Below are 22,112 nucleotides of genomic sequence, written 5' to 3'. Positions count from 1 at the left end.
AATCCAAACATAATAAGCAAACATCCATTCATTTTTTTGGGGGGGGGGGGGGGGGGGGTTGAAACAATCCAGCGGTACTTTCAAAGAGAACAACAAACAACAACAAATGACAGAACCGCGACGGCCATTAAAGGAAGCTGCCGTTTGTCATAAATTCAGGCGCATTTGTACACACGCACTTAACGACGGGGCGGTGAGTTTAAACTGGGTAAATTAGGGGAGAAAAGAAGCCGGTGTCGCCATTATGTGTCCGCTGTTCTTTGATCCCGCGCCGGGCCGTGCGCTACGCTGAGGCCGCTCACACCACTCCTCACTTTCGCTGACCTCGCGACCTCGCGGCCTCGCTCTCTGATGGATCGCCATCGCCGGCGCTCGCCTTTGATGCGCCACGCAGCCTGGGCCGCGTCTGCCGCCTCCCCGGCCACTTTCCCTTTCCCAACGCGCGGTTTAAAAAAAGGGCTAGCTGAACCTATTTACTGTGAGATGTCCCTCAGCCTCCCGAAACCCAATCTGTTCGGAAGAGGCCCGGTTTTGGCGCAACGAGTCGCGTCGTTGCTGTCGGCGAGCGGCTAGCCAGCCAGCCTGCCAGCTCAGGACGGTAGGGCACTAAGGAGGACACACACCACCCGTTACCCCCCCACCCCTGACCCCCTTCGCGGGGCACTTACTGCTGGAGGTCTCCCCCACGCTGCAGGTCTTGCCGTTCCAGTACCAGAGCAGGAGCGTGGCGTCGCGGGACCCCGACAGGATGTAGCAGTCCCCCCCGATGTAGGACTCGGACCGGGCCAGGCACGTCACCACGTCCCGGTGCCCGAACACGATCTGGGTCAGCCGCCCTGGGGCAGCCGGAGGAGAGGGGCACATTTACAACACGGAAAAACTTGTTACACACTGCACTTTTGTGAGCAATTGTGCTTTTTTGATCATTTTTGTACCGTTACAAATTTTTGTCTAAATGAATTCCTTACGGACAATTTATTTACACTGGGGTTATAACTTATTCAAGATTTCAAAAATTTAAAATAAAAATGATACAAAATAAGCCACAATTTTTCAGCTGATCAGTCACAAATATTTCTGTATTATCAGTCAGAATGTTCTCAAACAATACATTTTCTCAAAAACGTATAATGGAAAACACACACAAAGTGTGTGTCTGTGTGTGTGCATGGGGTCAAAGAGGATACATATCCACAGTTACAACTTGGCAACCTCGTTTAACTGCAAAATGAAGTATTTAATGAGCCTCTTAAACTGAAAATATAAACCCTACGTATATTTAGCAGCCAACTGTTCATCACAATAAATGGAAAGACGTTAAAAATGCTTCATGCACAACTTCAGGGCCAAGACAGCAGACACACGGGAGAAAAAAATAGAAAAACACACAATTTGAATTATTCCCTCTGAATTCTATAAAGTCCGTTATCATATATCATTTTATTCTAAATAACTTTTATATACACCGTTGTTGCTATCTCCACATTGCACTTTTAAACAGATGATAAAACGTGATGGTACACATAGCTTTTATTACAACGAGAATACTTTCTTTCATTACAACATTACGTTCATTAAGCAGACATTCTTATGCAAAGTGGCTAACGATGAAAGAGCGCGTAAACGCATTCGAGCGCATTAGCCTCGAGTTATACGACCAACAGTGTCGGGCCTAGCTAACAACACACAGACCGGTGAGCGCACGTACTGCATTAGCAAAGCGCTGATGCAGGTTAACTATTCAAACAGGAGACCCAAATTAAATCTTAAATACATGCAGATAACATCGTTTAACAAGCTATAAAAAACGTAAGGCTATAGAAATACCATAAAACTTGCGTTATCGCCTGAATTAATACAAACAACGAGGCACATACAAAATGGGGTCAAAATTTTTCCGAAGAAATGCTTTGTATATCTTGTTGGAAGCCCTCAAAATGACAGTGTTTACAGGAGAATTACGGCTGTCAAATTGTGTGCTGCACTAAAACAAGGCCACCTCGGGCTGATTAAATTATACGAACTGTGGCCTTCAAGCCGGAAACAATATACGACTTCGACCAGTTTGGCAACAACCGGTGACACGTGTATGAACTAGTGGAAAATATTGCACTATGCTCCACCATCACACAAACAACAAAACAGTGGCATCCAAAAATAAGTCACTATCATTCTAAAATCTTGAACAAGAATGCAATAATATATCTATGTACTGTAGAAAGAATTTTTAAAAGTGATATCTCAACATAACGATGTATCACTGTTTCTGTACAGCGATCTCCATTTTGACTAAATTTAAGTTTTTTGTTAAATGGGGGTTACGGGCAAGCAAAGTCCCTTTGACTCTTTTAAAAACAGACTTTTTCACCAAAGACGACAGAGGTTGACCAAGTCAATCCTCAGGAACATTCCACCAGGGGGGCGAAAGGGAATTATTCCAATTAACTCTTAAATTAGACGCTGACCCCTGCCGTGTGACTGGTGGGGGTGGGGGGGGTGAAGGTACAGGGGAAGTCTGTTTTTATGATACACGAGTGGAGCCTTCCCCCGGCTGCATGTCATCTCTTTAACAATTATGCCAAAAAAGCAAAAGGACGGCATGCTGGAAGAAAGCGTTGCCCTTTTGAAATTGAGTTTGGGGCCAACAGAGATCCTTCAGAACAGCAGAAATGGATTTTCTAATGAGACGAGAATGAAGCTGTGGTCAGGCACACTGAAGCTGGCTGTGCTGAAGGTGGTAGCTGTGTTGGTGGAGTAGGGTTAGGGTTAGGGTTAGTGTTAGGAAGCTGAAGCTAACCACACTGAAGCCAATACCTGAGTTGGTGGAGTAGAGTTAGGGTTAGGGTTAGGGTTTGGATACTGAAGCTAACCACACTGAAGCCAGCACCTGAGTTGGTGGAGTAGGGTTAGGGTTAGGGTTAGGAAGCTGAAGCTGAGCACACTGAGGCCGGTACCTGAGTCGGTGGAGTAGATGCGGAAGCTCTTGTCCCAGAAGCCGCACACCAGGATGAAGCGGTTGTCAGCAGTGATGATGAAGCACTGCGTGTGCACCTGGATGCTCTGGTCCAGCAGGTCAGTTATCTGTCTCCGATGGGTCCCTACGTTACTGGCTGGAGAGCGAGAGAAACAAGAGAGAGGGAAAGAGAGAGAGGGAGTAAGAGAGAGAGAACGGGAATGAGACAAACAGTTAAATTCACACTTTTATCAGACAGTTACTGCACATTGTGCAGTCAAACACAGCAGGAGGGTAAATATCCAGAACTGCTCCAGCCCAAAGAGAGGCCTCACCTGCTGTTAGAGAAAAGGAGCTCGGCAGGCTGTACACAAGATGCACAATCACACTAAAGGCTGGGAAGGCTTGTGTGTGTATGTGTCTGTGTGAGTGTGTGTGCCTGTGTGTGTGTGTGTGCGTGTATGTGTCTGTGTGAGTGTGTGTATGTGCATGTGTGTGTATGTACATGCCAGTGTGTGTAGGTGTGCGCGCGTGTGTGTGTGTGCGCGTGTACTGTACATGAGTGTGTTTGTGCATGCCACGGCACTCTGACTCGTAGAGCAGGTGTGGAGGGCGCTCTGCAGTGACACAGAGCAGCAGTCGCTCCTCACACCATATTTCACGCCATTATCAACACTGGGCCGAACCCCGCGGCCTGGCCGGGCCTGCGGTTTACTGTGTTTATACTAACCCCCCCCTGCGGAATGCAACAAATATAAATACATATATCAAACCCTGACAAAAACACCCCATGCCCATTCATGCACATGCTCTTTGTATATGGCCTGGGTTCTGCTCAAGGAACACAAACCGTTATTCTGACGTGGCAGCGACTGCATGCGTTTCATTCCTGACTATTTTAAAACTGCCCTGTTACAATAAGGAAATACAATATATTATCTAATTATTCAGCTTCTGGGGAACTATTATTAATAATACAGTATCATATGATTAAAGATCACAAATCAACTCATGCACCTTTTTTTACTTTAATCAATACCCAAAGATAAAAGCTCAGTATCATTACCCAGAAGAGCGCGTACAGGAGCTATACGTTATGCGTTGGGCACCGACAGGGTTTACAGGCTTCACTTTTTAAGCAGAAAAATCTCACCCGCCAAAACCTAAACATCAACATGGAGCTCCACGGTGTAGGACCATAAAATATTTCATACACTGAACAGGAACGAAATTGAATTGAACAGGTGTTCTCAAAGGCAGAGAACAATATGATCACCACAAACCTCTTTTTTCCAGGTGTGTGTGGGGGGGGGGGTGTCAAAAAACTGAAATTAGAAAAGAGAACAGAACCCCCAGTACAGCGAGCGAAACATCGCTCAGAGAACGGCCCCAGCGCTCCACACAGGGCCACATCATTCAACACGCGGACAAATACCGCCATCACCCCGCTGAAAGCCCTCTGTCCGGACAGGAGGTCCAAAAAGGTGTCTGGTTAATGGTGGAATTGTGGGAATGCCTGGCCGATTATTCACCTTGCGTGGGGGGGGGGGGGGGGGGGGGGGGGGAGAGCGGGGCAGCGGTTATTATTAAACCCAGCCAGCCGCCGCGCGACGTTGGCGAGCATACATCACCGCCCCGCTCTCCTTCTCTCCGGTCTGAGGGCCGCGGTAGCCTAGCGTCGCCCTGACAGCGGCCCCGCCCGTGTGCGGTCTCAGTCGCGCGGTCATCACGCCGTCCGTGCTCATTCCCGCCGACACGCCGCCCGCCCCCCCCCCCCCCGCTCGAACGCAGGCGGCCTCGGCCGGGGCGACGGCGGCGGCGGGGTGAAATACGGCCGCCCGCACAGCTCATTGCCTTCCAATTTGCATGCAAATGGCTTATGAAGGAGACCCCGTATAACGCGGTGGAGGGTGAGCGGCAGGGAGGGCTCCGGCGCTCTCTGGTCCAGGGCCACTGAGCCCCCCCTAACCCCACTGTAAAGAGCAGCGAAGGAAGGCGAGAGACGCACCTATCAGAGGGTCGATTTCCACTGGCAGCTGGTACTGAGGATCCTGGACTGAGGACGCTTGATGTCCTGGAGGGAGGAAAAAGGGAAAGAGACAGAAAGAGAGAGTTGTCACGACACCCAATGGCACATCATTCTATCCCACTTTGGAAACTGTGTTTTATATATATATTACAGATTAATTCCAGTTGTATTTCTTTACATTAAAACCTACCTGCAAATGGTGCCAATGTTGTTTCTCACCAATAGTAACAACTATAATGATGTCTGAAAACATTTTAAAATCTATCAAAAAGTGCTATTACAAAATAACCCAGAGCTGGGAAAATGTTTGTTTGGCCGCACTGAGCAAAGAGCACGCCTGCTGGTCCTAAAAAAAATATCCCCTGTGTTTCCTTCAGAGAGATTAACTAGTTTTGGTATAAAAAGTATGCAGTTTTCATCTGACACGAGTTACCTGTTCGCAGAGATCGCAGGCTGCACTGACTTACTAACCAATCCTTTCAACCACCATAGCAACTGAAACAAGACTACAGGTGTCACCACGGTGACTAGGTCATTAAGGTGGGATATGAGGCCCTGAGGTAGAAAAGGACTACATTTCCCAGCATGCTCAGAAAGCTTACCCGCCAGGCCGTGCCACCGGTTGACGGCGAAGAGGCGGTTGGCGGTGACGGTGATGATGGAGGGCGCGGAGAGGCCGGGCTGCGTGTTGGCGGCCACGTGGGCCACCGGCGAGTTGGACGGGAACTTGAGCACCATGATGACGTCCTGCTGCATCTGCTCGGTGAACATCAGCGGCGTCTGCGGGAAGAGAAACGGTGTTGAGTGGCCTCGCAAGGGAGCAACGTGAGGGGAGGGGGTGGGGGGAAGGGGGAAATGCACAGGAAGGGAGGTTAGGGGCAAACGCACATCGATGAAAGGGAAGGTGAGCAGTCCAGCGAGCAGGCCGAAGCAGAACCAACCAAAGGTGGTAACCACACAGTAATTAGACACAGGCCGCCCATACGGACCAATCGAGAGCGAGGCACTGGGCAGACGCCATGAGAAAACTAGGGCAGGGTTTGGATCGAGCGCAACTTTCCGCATTTTTCTCACGCTGAACCGCAAGAGAAGAGCTGGGGTAAGCACTTGCTTAACATCCATCTTGGCAACAAGCTCCCTCGCCGATGTCCGATGTTTAAGTGGTTATGCAAAGGTGGACAAAATGCCTTCCCCGCGCTGTCAGGAAGGTGGGTAATTGTTGCGCCCCGAACTTGTAAGCAGAATTATAACCCCAGGTCCCGGTGGACGGACGGGGGAGGAAGCCATTAAAATTCCACATCACACAAGAGAGGCGAAACTCAAAGAGAGGGGAGATATTTTCAGCATCGTGCACAGACAGGAAAAGGACCAGGACTGTGAAATATTAACACAGGCAACAGTAATCACAAGCAATCAGGAAAAAGTCCAAAATTTATAACGACTGCAAAAAGGCCAGATCTATTCGCTTTGTACTGTTAATACCATGATGTATTACACCATGGTGCATCAAGGGCTTTCGTATAAATGAACAAACGGTATGTTCTTAACTAGTTTTTGTAGTCATATAGTATTACTATTTTCCGTGTTAATGCCCAAATGTAGCGCTGCATGGTCTGGAAATATTTATAAATGCACGTGCGCGTTTATGTGCGTGTGTATGTGTGTGACAGAAAGAGGAGGAGACACACATCATTGTTATAGAGAGCGCAGAGGAGGGACAGTAGACACCAGCCCTTCTCATGCAGCCTTAAACATGAAGGTTTCTAGAACTTTACTGTTCAGGAAACGCGTGAACGAGAGCCGTAGTTTGCGTTTCGGAAAAACTGCTCCGGCACTTCGATGGCTCAAGACCTAGTGCTATTTCTTAAAGGGCTCCACTTCAAATTAGCGTGAATAAAGCCGTAAAGTTGCCAGGTCAGGCAGGCAAAACTTAATTTGTTTTGCTAAGACACCCATGAAGCTATGATGATTCTTAACAGATACTGCAGAAAACAATAAATTCCATGATGCACAACATGCAAAATAAATGATAGCCTTGCTTACCAACTACTTACGCCCAACATGCTAAAAGCATCACATATTGCTATACAAAAGTCAGATGTTTTAGCCAATAGCTGCTTAGCAAGTGATAACCTGCTTCTCAGGCTAGTAAGCAAAAGTTCATCATACGACACTGGGCTTTTTCAGATAACAGCTAGCTTACTGGTACTGGCATGCGTGAATGCTATCAACCCAGTAAAATACCGGATTGTATTTATTGTGTGAACAATATAAGACACTGCGATGTTCCCAGCTCTACAACGTATGCTCCTGTGCTCCACATGCTGCTCCCATTCTCCACCAAATGGATGTGCGTGTGGCTCCGGGCCGGTCAAGCTCAGGAGTTATTCCCACCCAATTGGTCCCTCCATTAAAGGAGGCGGTAATCCCTCATGTGGCCTAATGCCAGGGGGGGGGGGGGGAGCAGGTACCCGCCAGGCGAGCGAGCGGGCCAGGCCCAAGGCCTGCTAATCGCTCCACCTGCTGTACATTACAGTGGCTGGGTCCGGCCCAGCGTGCCATTTACTGCTAATCAGTCACCCCTCCTCTGGTTCCCCTCGTCTAATTTCACCCGGTGGTTAGCTGTGAGCCGGTGAGCTCCAACTCGCGAACGCCGGGCCAAATTAAAAACAGGGATCTTTTTTTTTTTTCAACCCCCCCGGAAGGCCGCGTGCTTTGACTGGAGATAACAAATAGCAGCCTTCACAGGACGCAATCAAAGAGGGTGGGCATCAGTTCAGATCCCGGATCTATACTCCTACGTAGCCATTTTATTCTTTTCCACAAGCTCCACATTCTCGACTCGCAGGGGAGAAAACGTTTCTGACATCTACGGTTTGAAGGCTATTTAATTATTTTAACAACGCAATATGGTACGCATTAAATCTGCTCAGGGTTTTCTTTTTTTTAGGTTTGTGTTCCTGACACAATTTTGTGTCAAGAACGTCAACATTACTGTACGCCACATCCGCGCTGAGCAAATTTAAGGCCCGAGGCTGACCAATACGATTTATGAATATTAACGTGAGCCGGGTTAAAATTACAGAGGACCAATCCAACGGTGAGTCATGAGGAAAGTTAGCCGTTCCCATGTGTTCTCCATGTGCAAGGAAATATTCCCAGGGACGAAAACCGGGATTACTATTCAGATATGATGAATAGGTTTATGCTCCAACTCTGCATATACATTTAGAGCTATGTGCAGAGTGCTGTTTGGAGCGGAATATGTGCTCAATGTCAAGAGCTCGCCACAGCCAGTGTCCCCTCCTGAATACTGTCACTTCTGACAATGTCATTACCAGCAGCATAATTGTGTGAGAGAGAGAGAGTGTGTGTGTGAGTGTGTGTGTGTGTGTGTGTGCATGTGTGCGTGCGTGCGTGCGTGCGTATGTGGGTATATGTGTTTACGCACCAGACAGAGAGTGTGTGTGTGTATTGTGTGTGTCTGTGAGTGTGTGCGTCTGTGTGTATGTGTGTATATGTGTGTGTGCCCACGCACAAGACAGAGACAGGGAGAAAGAGAGACAGCATGAGTATGAGAGAGAGAGTGTGTGTGTGTATTGTGTGCATTGTGTGTGTGTGTGTGTCTGTGCGTGCGTGTGCGCATATGTGTGTGTACATGTGTGTGCCCACGCACAAGACAGAGAACGAGAGAGAGACAGCAAGAGAGTGAGAGAGAGAGAGACCGTGCTCATCTGCTTCTGGTTTGTGGAGCTGGCTGAAGCCTTAGAACATCAGACGAGACTGTCAAACTCTAATGTCACACCTGCCACAGCCCGAGCAGGAGTACAATTAAACACAAGACACCTTCAACAACGTGAACGTCAAACTTCAAGAGTCGGCTGGTGTCCGGTGTCTCCATTCCACAGGGCTCAGGTGTCCAGTTTCAATTAAAACTCTGCGAGACATTTCAACAAATTTCTCATCTACTGATCTGAGGGACTCTTTTTTTTTTTTCTTCTTTCCGGAAAAATCATACTCCAAATCTGCTTTAAATTTCGATGTGTATTTTGGTTGAGGAGCTCTTTACCGTCGTTACTACTGTACTTAATTTAATACAGCAAACAGAAGACTATAAATATATGCGCGCGCCGCGATGTTATCGTAGGAAAGGCTGCGCAGCCACAGTTTATTTCTCTTTTCATTAACCCGTTAGGCCTCAATCGCACACGAACAGAGCTGATGAGAGCTGGGAACTCTGACTGCACACACACACACTGGCCTTTTGTTTTGCCTCAATGAAGGGCTGCTATAATGGTGTGCACTTATACTAGTTAAAATAATATGGTCAAAAAACTGAATCTTTTTCTTTTTTTTGCAAGCTACCTAGAGGGGGCCGAGCTTTGCGCTGTGAGAGCTGGGTGACTGCTCATCCAAGAGCATCAAGTTTACAGCAAGCCCTGAACAGATTTGCTAATCGCTACATAGCAGGAACACATTCATACGATCATTGACGTTCACTATCAAAAAAAAAAAAAAAAAAATGCCTGTAATGTAATCTATCAACCCATACAGGCTATATCCAGGAGAGTGGATCTGTGCAGTTCTTGCCATCATGGAAAACCTGGGAGAAATTGGTGCGCTGTGTGCATAGGGTACAGCTGTGTATGGTTGAGCGGACCTGCCCAATGTGCATGACTGTATAACGGGAATGTTGCTAACAGAGGCTCGGACAGTCCCACAATGCTCCTGTTTAGAGCTGGCAGCCTGTTTCCTTGGCGTTGGGACTGGAGTTATGTAGAAATGCAGGAGGAATAGGCGTCGAAGAGCTTCGCTTTGCCGAAGGAAAATCATCACAGAGTCAGAAAGCCGTAACGCCAGGCAAAGCAGACATTCAAGCAGGAAGTACCGGGGTTTGCGCTGCCCCGTGGGAGTCTGGGAGTAATTCTGCTGTCTTAACTGTGCTGTAAAGCAGCGGTTCCCAAACTTTCGAAGCCGTGGGCCGACTCGATGAGGAAATGCATTCCTGTGACCCACCTCCTCATTTCAAATGTTTTATAACACGCATTCCAGCATGGGTTTTTACAAACATATATCAACATAACTACCAACGCAATGCATGTAGCTACTGCAGTGTGGAAATTGACTTTTGTAAATGTTGATGGAAAGTGGATGATGTACTGTACAATAACTTTTTTTTTGTTGCTCTGTGTAACCCACCTCAACCTCTCTCACAACTCACAAGTGAGTCCTCAGCCACAGTTTGGAAACTACAGTACAATACTGATGGCAGAGAAAAGCTTTGTGAAACCAGAAATGAATAGGGTCCCATTCTCACTGATATGAACTACGATTGGTTCAAGAAGTCACTGATTGACAGCTCGTGCCACCCAATTCAGGTTCTTGATATTACTGCGACTGCAGGACAAAGGAAATGGAGGGTGCAGTACAACAGTGCTAGTTCATTGTAGGAGTTTGGGTTCAGTGTACAGCAGCGATGTCACTCACCACCTGCATGGCTGAACTCCTCGGGGGGTGTGGCTCAATCAGCAGCTGACAGGGCGTCTGGCCGAAACTTCTGATCTGGGCTTCCACGGCCTGCGTGTCAACAAGGAAGGACTGCATGTTAGGCACAGGGGCTGCTAATAACATTTACTGTGCACCCACAACAACACAACACCAATATTCCTTTAAATGTTCAACAGCATGTGTGGGCGCAGCAAGACCATGTACTGTGTGTGCTCATGTTTCTGTATGTGTGTGCACAGACAGTAAGTCTGTACATGTGCATGTGTGTATTTGAGTGTGTATGTGAACAGTATGCGTATGTATATAGTGTGGGTGAAAGTGCATATGTAGACTATGAGTCTAGTTCAGTTCAGTATGTGTGAGTGTGTGTGTTTTTATTTATGTAGTGTGATTTTATGTATTTATTTATTTTGTTTATTTCATGTGGACATCACAGTATTTATTACAACATGCAAGATGCACCAAGCACCAGATGAATAGTTTTAAGTGTATACAGCAAGATAACTAAAAAAATCCACAATTACAGTTTAGTAATAAACGAGGAAAGAGAGAGATAAGAATAAAGACTGAGAAGTAACACTAAAATAAACATTGGGTGCAAACTTTATTCAGTTATGTGAACAATATTGATTTTCTTTGATCCGTAATTAAACAGCTAGAATAAAAATGATAAAATCTTCGGACGGTTTTTTTTTTTACCTCGGTTTTATGCAGTGTGAGAATGTGTTTCTGTGTGCCGCGTGCAGAGCGCGAGGTGAGCATGTATCTGCGAGGGTGAGACAGCGCGTGCTAGTTAAGGCGTCTCCCTATCTCTGATTTAGAGGAAACGGACAGGTTTTCCGAGCAAAAAAATACATAAATAAATATTCTCTGTAAATATTTCCATGAGAAACGCGGAAGACTACCCTCATCCTGACCACGTTTAGCTGAACAGAGACTGCCTACTACTCAGTGTACGCACGAGCCCCGCTCAGCTTCGTGTGCAGCTCGCTCCTGCCGTTGTCAAAGATCACACAGAAAAATTGCCCATCTCAAACAGGTACGCTTAAATCCCTACTCTTCCCCCCAGACCCACGGCTTCCATCCGCTCTGATTCATGAGGATAAGGAAGCGCACTTCTCTGTCTCTGCCAGACAGTTTAAGCTTCAGATCACTAACAGCTATAGGGGACACTAAGCACTCTGTCCTTTCATAATTCATCCGCTACGACGTCGCGTGTGCGAGGCGAAATGTAAATGTACCGATGGTAAACTCACACTCAAACTTAGACTCAAACACCAAGCAAGGCATTCGCAAAATATCTTCAATAAACCACAGGCAATGCGACACTAAGAGCACAACTGCCCAACTCAAAAGTCTGCGCAGGATCACAACATGATAAAACGCAGGTACGTTTAATTAGCGCAGCGCTCATTTGGCTCTCGTCTAAGAAAAAAAAAGGCAGCGGCCTTTAATGCGAACTTTCAGCGTTTCCTTTTTGAAGTTGGCTGACATTAGGCAGAGCGTATTGATTAAACGTATTTTGGGGGCAGAGCGGCCTCACATTCAAATTAAAATCTGTGGATGGGATCTGTGGAGCAGTACGTAGCGGTACCACATCACGTAAAGCGCAGAAACTAATTCGCGCGGTACTGGCCTTTCCACATCAGTTCCTACGGTGCACAGAGAGTAGAACCGATGGCACTAAGTGTAGGTCAATTTTACACCCCATGTCTGATACAGGTCTGCCCACAGTAGCCACAAACAGGTACATTCAATTGCAAATAGTTAGCTCATGCATTCCTGTAAGAAGCATCGGGTAACTACACTATTTCTATTTAGAATTTACATTCCAGTTACCTGTACCGCAAAGAGCATTAATTCTCATTTTGTGTTTATCTACGATTACAAGCTATTCAGACTGTGAATGACACACTAAAATTACATTTCATATCTATTGTTTACTAGCTAATATGACTGCAGACACTTCTGTTCTGCACAAGGGATATGCTCATGTTTGCCTTCTTCATAATTCTTCATGTCTCTGTTTACTTTATAGGAATTCATTCAATTTAGCCTGTAAAACGTACATTAAAAAAAAAAAATCACAGGAAATGAAACATGCCACTGAAAACCCAGTTTTACATTCCCCAAAGCTGATGCTATTGTTTTATATTATGAGAAACATTCACAGACGAAACACTCAAACTCAATTTATTTTTCTGTATTGAATGACAGATAAGAAACAGTGACACAACAAAAAATTACATTGCATGTCAACATGCATTTATCAGAAGTCAAAATCTACAACAATTTAGTGACAGTAGCCAATTTTCCAATAGACAGAACAGTATGCAGTTTGAGGGTTTTCTCCCCACTGGGAGTTTTTTTTTTCCTTTTGTACTTGCTATTTGGGGGTTCAGACCTGGTGTTTGTTCTTTGCTATTTTTGCTCTGTCTCTTGCCTTGCTACTCTGTAAAGCGTCTTTGTGACAGTTCTCTGTATAAAGCGCTATACAAATAAAATTGAATTGAAAATGAGTTGGCAATGCCTCTCAAAACGATTTAAATAAATTTGTGTTAAATTATTAGTTTCACCCGGAGTAATGGACTGCTGGTGTTCTCAGTGGCCGCTGAAGCCAAGCTCAAGGTGACTCGACGTCCCAATTCGTTTTGGACAGTTTGCTTAAGCTAATGCGGGGGAGATCGTCGGAGTCGCTCGACCAATCGTGATTCAATTTTGAGCTGACATTCATGACAAGGTGTAATTCCGCACGCGGCGGGTTCGGGTCAGGGAGGCCCGCTCCTTCATCCCGCTAACCTGATTAGGCCGCGCGCGCTGAGGCCAACCTCCCCGCGGTCGCTGGCCCGTGACTGATGGGTTCCTCTTTTATATTCTGTCCATTTAAATAAAGACCCGATATTGCCCCTTCTATCAAGAGCCGACGCAACCGCTAGCAGAAAAACGCCGCCATCACTTCCCGACCTCAGTGAAGTGTAAATGAACACAGTGTGTAAGAGTGTGCCCACAGGCCAGTAACACAGCTATTCATTAATATATGGATTCCACAAATATATTTCCATGACGACCAGTTAGGAGCAAACTAAACAGTAAAAAAATCTGTGCGGTGCATTCAAAAGCAAGTTAATCAGGGTGAACTGAACAGCTCTGGTAACATACTGTTTAAGTGATCACAAATTTTAATGCCACTCTAAAATGACACCAAGGCAACTTAAAAGTTTTGAGGCCTTTACCTGAAGGGAAGTATAATCACCCCAGTTTGTGCGAGCACATCTGCCCCCCCCCCCCCCCCCACATTAAAGCGGGGGGGGGGGGGGGGGTCTGACTAATCACACTGCTCCAAGCCTTCTTCCATGGCAGATATAAACTGGCCACATGGGGGACATTCATTCTGACATAGGATGTGAATTCTGTCCCTAATTATGTGTGTGAGTGCAAGCTCATAATTAAAAATGCATTATGATAATTCAGAGAGATTACCCAGAAAAAAACAAGCCTTTTCATGCCAATGCTAAAATGGCATCTGTTATTTTTCAGCAGAACAAAATAAACAATAGACCCATGAAAATTAAGTAAACAGATTTAAAACGTAGGCCTACTTTTCACATATTTTCCAAATGCTATGCTAGATAGTTGTGTAGGATTATCCTATTGCTCTCTTAAATTCTTAAATCTCCCATGAACACTGAAACGGTGTTAATATTTACGTAAGGAAAGTGATGTTTGTCAGACGTGAAAGTGAATTTGTTTCTAGGTATGCACTTCGTATACAAAAAATGTAACAAAGACTGATCACAAAATAGGGAACAGATGGGAGACTGTCAGTGAGTACCATTGAAAGTGAAGTGGAGGTAATATCGGGTTTAAAGAATATGGGAAATCTTTCTGTTGATTAGGGTGCGTGAGTTCCCCTCATATCTGATGATTGCTATCAAAAGAAAAAGAAAAAATGGCACAATGTGGAATGGTGTACAGTTGGTGGGTGGTGCTGATGTACTGTAATGGTCGGACGCTTGGAAAAACTTAAATACAATAATTTACATACACGTTTACCACAGAGCTGGCCTCCAAAGTAGCCATAGGCTGCATGCCTCTACAGTGTAAACCTGTGTGTGGCAGTGCGTAATAAACTTGATTTGGTACAATGCGCATGAGCTATATTTACCGCTGACATTGAGAGACTCTGTTTGTTTACACCATGCTGATTACACGGGGCTCCACTCTTAAGAAGACGGATCGCTAAAACGGCTACGCCGGGAGGGGGACCAGGGGGCCCCGAATTCTTCCCCACGAGCCGATTTTAAAAATAACCGCTATTAAGTCTAATTTTGCGGCCGCGGAGGAAGAAAGACAGGAAGTAATCAGCTCTGTGAAAACAGAGGCCGGTCTACCCGGCCGGGCCCTGGAGCTGCCCCTGATCTGCCCCGGGACATTCCAAAGGGCCGGTCTCTGGAGCGGGCCCGCCTGACACAAACCAGCCCGGCGACCGGCCCGGCTGTCCGTCAAACCCGCAAGCCCCTCCCCCCCCCCTCCGGTCCTGATGCAGCTCCACCACCCCCTCTCAAAAAAAAAAAAAACAATCACACAGGACTGGATGAGGATTGTGGCCATCGGTTTTGTGTATTTAAGTCACTCAAATCACCATAAAGCTGAAGCCCTGAGGGTTTGAGAGAAAAGCTCTCTACTCACTTCAGACAAAACAAGAAAAAATTAATTTGTAAGCCCAGCTGTTTTGTAAATGCAGTTATGCCTGCTTGTTTGTGCGTTTGCGTGCACGCGCATACAGTGCTCACACACAGGCGTGAACACGCGTGTGACCGCGGGCCCTAATACATTCTGGAAAACTATTTTTAGGCTTCGCCGCCCATGCGCTGTTGGTTAATGACGGCGCCGTGAATTTATTTATTTTTGGGTCGCTGGAGCGGTTCTGGGGAAATGGCGGGTGTCAGGGATCCAATTTGGTTTTGGGTATTAAAAAGGCGGCGGGGGTAATGGGCTGAGGTGGGGTAATGAATCTGCATGCGGGGCTAAGCAGCGCATCTGTATGGGGAGTACCTGAATGAGCACATAAATCAGCGCCTCGCCCCCCCCCCACGCACCCCGCACCCGCACCCCGAGCTCCAGTCACCCAGCATGAAGGGCACCGGGGGAGAGCCGCGGCCTGGACCCGCTCCACACACGCCACCGCCCGCCGGCCAATCAGAGCCCAGCACGCTGTGCTGTGTGTGTGTGGGTTTATGAGTGTGTGGGTTTGTGTGTGTGCGTGTGCGTGTGTGTGTGTGTGTATGTGTGTGTGTGAGAGTGTGTGTGTGCATGTGCGTGAGTGTGTGAGGAATGACTGAGTGAGTGAGAGCGTGTGTGTGTGTGTGTGTGTGTGTGTGAGTGTGTGTTTGTGTTTGTTTGTGCGTGTTGTGCATGTGTGTGTGTAAAAATCAAATAAACGTTTGGCTGTCAGGGTCTGTTTCAAGAAGCACTATTAATGGGGCTAGACCGGGGAAAGAATCCCAGTGTAGACTTCATGTGTACTTACTTAGGAGCATTGGCAGAGAATATATAGGATCTTGTTACAAAGATTCTGTTCTTTGTTATGGAGGATGTACATATGTTGTGCTGGGGACTGTCTGCATGTCTTGATTTACACATTGCTTTGTGAAAAGGCACACATGGTTAACCTATCCCGTGTTCTGTAGCGCACAGGCCAAATGGTAGATTCTATACCAAAGCCAAGGCTGCAAGGCTATATAAATATGAAACTTTTAATTTCATATTTATACAGAACCATAAACATATATTTCACTATCCCATTTTCCGCTGATATACATATAGCCCAGTACTGGTACAAATAGCCTAGTACTATGTTCATAAAGCCCACCCACCCAACCCTGTCCTCTTTTTTTGAAATCCAATATAGTCACCCTGCGGTAGATCTTACAGTTTTGCAACTGTGGACAATTCTGTTATCTTGTGAAGAATTATGCTGCTCCGTTCTGCACTCCTTTTCTCAGAACAGCACACTGTTACCTGTGATGTCACTGCGATGTCATAATGGGCACCAAGTAACTGTGATGTCGTAATGGGCACCGCCCGGGGCACGTGCAGAAGCTCACCTCTCTCAGCATGGGGTCGGTGATGGAGCTGAGGTTGACCGCGCCCTCGTAGGTCAGGTAGTAGAAGACGTTGAGGGCCCGGCTGGCCTCGGGCCCCTGCTGCTTGTAGCCGAAGATGAGGTCGATCCACTGGTGCAGCTGACAGGACACAAAGTCACTCTCCAGGGCCTGCAAATGCACACGCACAGACAAATATGCATTACAACACCGACTCAAAACAAATGTGTGGAATTAAACTAAATGGAGCAAATGCGAAATGTGATTTTCTCATTAAGAAAGAAAGTTGGAGCTGTCATATATTTACGCAGCACCAATCTATCCAAACTTTAAATGTTAATGCATGCATTAAAGGAACTATTGGAGTACTAAGAATAAAATATAAAGCTAAATATGAATGATGTTGCTATTATGTGCTACACCACATTGCCATGAGCTGTGACGGTTGATTTAAATAAAAAATAAAAAACACTACAAACTGATATTGAAGATTATCATCAAAACATTAAACCGCGATTTCACTTAGCATTGACACGTATATTTCACATTAAAACATTCCTGCGACTGGCATCTGTTTCATACACTATAGTGTAGTAACGCACAATAATAGCTCGGCTGTTTTATGGATCTCTGCCAGCCTGTGGAGAGATCCTTAAAAATTAAGATGACACCCTCAGTAATTCCTAAAAGTCTTTCAAATAATAGGAAACTTGTCTCCTGGCGCAAGAAATGTCTTTTTAATGTCGCGACATTAGCATAAAACACGCTTCTCTTCTCTTCATTAGCCGGCAAAGGAGGAAAACATTTACGCTTCGGCATAAGAATAACAATCGTCTTAATTTGCACGGGGCTGTCTGCGCAAAGTCACTCAATGTGTTCAAATTAAAGCCGGTGGCTTGATTGTCATTGCTGGCTGGTGTCACATTAATGCATGACAGACATTAAACCGTACACTTAAATGGCAATTTATATCATTTAAATGTTTACGGCTGTGGCGGTTCATCACTCATTTAAATGCGACTCCCTGACAGCTAATTTCAGTTCATTTTCCGCACTCACTTAATTAGAACTTTCAATCAAGAACGGCGAAGATCCGGTAAATGTCTGCTGTCCGAGGTGGCATTTTCGCTTTGACGGGGCGCTGACGGCGTACTGCGAGAGCTCTCTCGTTTAATGAGTTTATAAGAAGTAAAGAGAATATCAATAAAAGCGCGCGGTGCTAGGATAACTCCCCGGAGAACGGCAGGTTTTTAAAGTTCCCGGACTTTCTTTTTTCAATTTTATTTAGGAATCGGAGCCCTCTTAATAGCCTATAGCTTTTTTATTCTCAGCATATAAAATTTATACTTGCACAGTCACAGTAATATCGTGTACATACCCGACAATAAATAAAGCTTAGAGACATAAAAATTAATGCAAACGTGAAGGCAATGGGCACATTTCATATTTAACATAAAACACCTACTCAGCAGCACGCTTGTGGAGCGGACGCAGGTCTGTCCTACGCGAGTGCACTTATTTCCAGGACGCCGGTGCGGTGTTACTGCGTTAATCAAACCCCTGGCCATGTTACAGGGAAGTGCCCATCCATTCTGTATGTGAAAGCGGCAGGATGAAGAGGCGGGGCCGTTTCCCATGAGGATCAGTTCATTATGCGACGGGTCTGACCTTTTCTGCTCCCCGCTCTCCTGTTTCAAAACTAATGCTGAGCCTGATGGCCATTTAATGCGCAGTGCAATCGCGGTGTCAATCAGCGGCTGGAAACAAAGAGCCGGGCGCCTTCCCAGATACGTTTTATGTTAATCTCGCGCGGAGCGAAGGGCGGGCGGGAATCAATGCGTGATTACACCGGCCTCCGTGTCGCTGCTCTCCTGGGAACGACCCTATCACCAGCCTCTGTGTCGCTGCTCTCCAGGGAACGTGCCTATCAGCCCCTTGGAACTCGCTTCTGACCCCGCCCCCTACCCACGACGTTCCATTCCAGCTACCAGCCAGTTAAGTGAAAACTAAAATAAGCCGGAGATAGGGGTTTTCACTTGAGTGATGCCCCGTAGGTGAGACACTAAATTAATAGATCTCACAGCCATTCAATATCACACCGCTGCAAGAGAAGGTCAGCAGCTTCTTTTAATAATAACAGCAACTTTATAATAAGGTTATAAAAGACACAAATCAAAGAGAATGCAATGCATAAAAATGGCAGGTATTAACATCAAAGAAAATCTGTACTTGAAGGAAATTCCAGCACAATGAAAGGCATCGGTGGTAGGAGGGACAGGAGGGTTATTTATGCACCAATTAGTGGGCCTTGTATGCATTTTTTGCGGTCTGTGGGGGATCATTACAATAATTCATGAATGAATTAGGTTGCGCGTATGTTAATGCCTTGAGGAGGGAGTATTCCTACAAATCACCGCTTTTATTGTTGCCTTTTTCCTGGCATTCGAGAGCACGCAAGTTTCCTGCAGGTATTGTGTTACAGAGTCGTCTTTTTTTCCAAGGGTCTGCGCATCAAGCACGTGAAATCGAGCACCCCCGTCTCCGATTCCCAATCCTGCAGTGCCTTAGAAACCAGGCTTCTGGCCGTCTTTAAGCGCAGACACAGCCCCATAGCTACGGTAGCACCGACGCACTTCACGCCGTGTGGAGACAGGACGCTTGTGATGCCTGCATTTGATTGTGGCCCAGCTGAAATGACTCTTACTAAGACGACAAAAGGCCTACACATCCTGGTGCTCTCTCAGCCCTCCTTATGTGATGGTGCTGATTGGAGCACTCCTTCACTTAATCCACACCCAGTTGGGTGGACTGGGGATTGGCATGACCTAGAAAAATCTGCTGAGGTCCTAACGACCAAGCTTATTTTTTCTCACTGAAAAACGTGTGTGGAAATCCACAGGTTAGGTTTCTTTTGGTGAAGAGTTCACAGGCTTTTTGTTTGACCTACAAACAAAAAGCCTTTGACCTACAAAACAAAAAGAACTACAGAAAAAGAAACAAATGTAATGTGAAATATTATTTCACTGATCTCTTAAACAACAATAATAATGAGCTCATGTATTAACGGTTAAAATCTACTGTCTGCAGCGACTGACCAGGAATGGGTCTTCACCCCAAGAGTGCTCAGACCTGGAGAAAGAGCAGGTCTTCCTTTCAGACAGTTCTGGTTTATGGGATGGATTTCACGGACACCTTTATAGGGTACTACCGGATGACTACTTTTCCTCCCATTTATAGCCCTCTAAAAAAAAACCTGTTTAAAGCCATGCGGCAGCTTTCTCCATTAAGACGCTAAAATCGCGCTCTACAAATCAATCACTTAATTAGCGCACCGCTGAGCTCCGGGCGCGGACGTAACCAGGCCAACCGGCCGCTCCTGCTCGATGCGGACACGCCGCGCGCTTATCCTCGTCCGACAGCGTGCCCCTCCGCCACTGAGTATCGGGAGATGAGAGCGACGCTTGTCAGAAGGTGTGCTTAGCGCGTTGGGGTACATCCCATGCAACGGGTGTGTGGCAGCACGGACATTAGCATACATATCCGCAGAGAAACGAAATCACCCATTCCAATTTCCAACAAAGATTTTCCTAAAATCGGCAAAAGATTCCTCAAGATTTCTCTATCTCTTTCAGGAGTGATTTTCCAACGGGGACTCTGATTTGGGGGTGGGGGGGAAGGTCTCCAGGCCCAAGCCTGTGAGCGAGGGAAAGAGAGAGAGAGGGAGAGAGAGAGGGAGGAAGAGGGGGTCTCTTCCAGACGTACCCCCTCCCTATTCCGTGCTCCCGGTAAGCCGAGACATGCTCATAGCAGCTCCGGAAAACCTCTGCCAACTCTCGTCATACCTCGGACCCCTTCCTCTCCTTCCTCTCTCCCTCCCTCCCTCGCTCCCTCGCTTGCCTTTCATCTGGCGTTCCCCCTCTCGGCTGACACGCATCTGATTAAAGGCCTATTAGCCCGGGCCGCGGCCGTCGAGCTGATTGTCAGTTCGCGGTAAGAGCCCTGCCTCAAACCCGGAGCAGGCCCCGCGCGTTGGGAGCCGCTGCTGAGGGGGGGCGGGTGACGTAAGAAACAAAAGCCCGCTCCAGAGGGCCCAAATGTGGACGCTCTCGGCCCCATTCTCAGGCAGGACGTACGGGAGGTCCACCCCCCCACCCCCACCTCCCCCTCCACCAAATCAGTCAGGTAAAAAAAAGAGGACGGGTTCGGTACGAAACGAGGGGCTCTTGAAACGCAGTCACCACTTAAGTGGAAGCTGAACCGCCTGTATTACTTTACAGCAAATTGAATACCCCGCTTTCCGGTGACAGGAAACGAAATTCGTTGTGATCGCGGAAAGTCGTCTCAGAGCAAACATGTCAGTTTTGGCGCACGTCGGCTAATCACTGCCATAAGTTTTGGATGAAATGTATCAGATATGTTAAATTATTTAGATTTTTAACATCAGATATAGGTACAGTACTGCTGCCTTCCCCCTTCTCCTACTCTTGCTGTGGGACAATTTTTTTTCACAACACCTTTTACACAGTAGTGCAAACAATAAGGATGTATGTATGGAGCATTATGCATGCAGAATAAATAAGAAATGTGCATTCAGATAAGCATCATTTCCTCAGTGCTATCACAAACCAAGTGTAATGGCCTTTCTGTTTAACATCATCTCTGGTTACATTAAAACAACATGCAGGGCCTTTCAGGAGCCTGTCAAAGCAAACCTCACTTTCACTCAGACGAAACCCTCTAGCCCCCCATCTCAACGCTGCAGACTGCCAATACGCAAGCAGAGAGCTTTTTCATGGTTAAGCTGACAGCGCTTCGTACAGTTAAAGACTGACAGACAGCAGATTTATAAACTTCTGGACCCTGGCATACCCTCTCAGTGTGGAGCAGTGGTCATGCAACCGAGCCTGAAAATCTTAGGTACCAAGATTGCAGGTTCAATTCCAAGGAAGGGCATGACTATTTGCACAAAGTCTTCAACTAGACTGTTCAATTATAGTTATAGCACATTCAATAACTTTCTGTTCGTGGAGTAGAGATAGAGATTATACTGCGTACATCAACTTTCCCACACTGTAGCCTCTCACCTGTTCACCCTGTCACATGACCAAGGAGCTGAGGCCATTTGAAACAGAAAACAAATGTCGGTGGTTCCTGATAATGTCAAAAGAGTCAGAGCCTCACATGTATGTACTCCGCTCCATTCTAAGCAGGCTCTTACGATTCGCCCTCCGTATCTTTGCCCCAGAATGGAACGGAGGGAAGATTTTATCGACTTAAACTAAATCAGAGCTGCACTACCATTCCTTACTTTCCACAGAAAAATTTGGTCTCCCCCCCCCCCCCAGCTTTCAACCTCAGATATCCATGACCAGAGATTTATTTCATTTTTTCGAGCAGCTTAGACCATTATCTGTATCTCATGTGAATTCAGCTTTGTGCGCGAAGTCTGTCTCTCTACAATGATGAGAGAAAAAAGTACAAGACAGGGGAGAAAAAAAAAAAAAAAAAACTTAAAAAG

The 22,112-nt window shown here is 46.4% G+C and overlaps 1 protein-coding gene across 10 annotated transcripts in view; it reads right to left on the bottom strand.

Moving 5' to 3' along the window:
- Positions 1 to 22,112, bottom strand: part of LOC118232272 (lipopolysaccharide-responsive and beige-like anchor protein) — a 208,635-nt gene that overhangs the window by 10,339 nt on the left and 176,184 nt on the right. For all 10 annotated transcript variants that reach the window (XM_035427121.1, XM_035427123.1, XM_035427122.1 and 7 more), the window contains 6 exons: positions 16,598 to 16,765; positions 10,470 to 10,559; positions 5,585 to 5,762; positions 4,962 to 5,027; positions 2,955 to 3,110; positions 669 to 836 (listed from right to left, as the gene is read on the bottom strand). In XM_035427121.1, coding sequence (XP_035283012.1) covers positions 669 to 836; positions 2,955 to 3,110; positions 4,962 to 5,027; positions 5,585 to 5,762; positions 10,470 to 10,559; positions 16,598 to 16,765 — 826 coding nt within the window. The remainder of the gene's footprint in view (positions 1 to 668; positions 837 to 2,954; positions 3,111 to 4,961; positions 5,028 to 5,584; positions 5,763 to 10,469; positions 10,560 to 16,597; positions 16,766 to 22,112) is intronic.

This window comes from Anguilla anguilla, chromosome 7, assembly GCF_013347855.1.
Source record: "Anguilla anguilla isolate fAngAng1 chromosome 7, fAngAng1.pri, whole genome shotgun sequence".
NCBI lineage: Eukaryota > Metazoa > Chordata > Actinopteri > Anguilliformes > Anguillidae > Anguilla > Anguilla anguilla.
The sequence above is the reverse complement of the archived record's forward strand: the minus strand, read 5'-3'. Positions and strand labels throughout refer to the sequence as shown.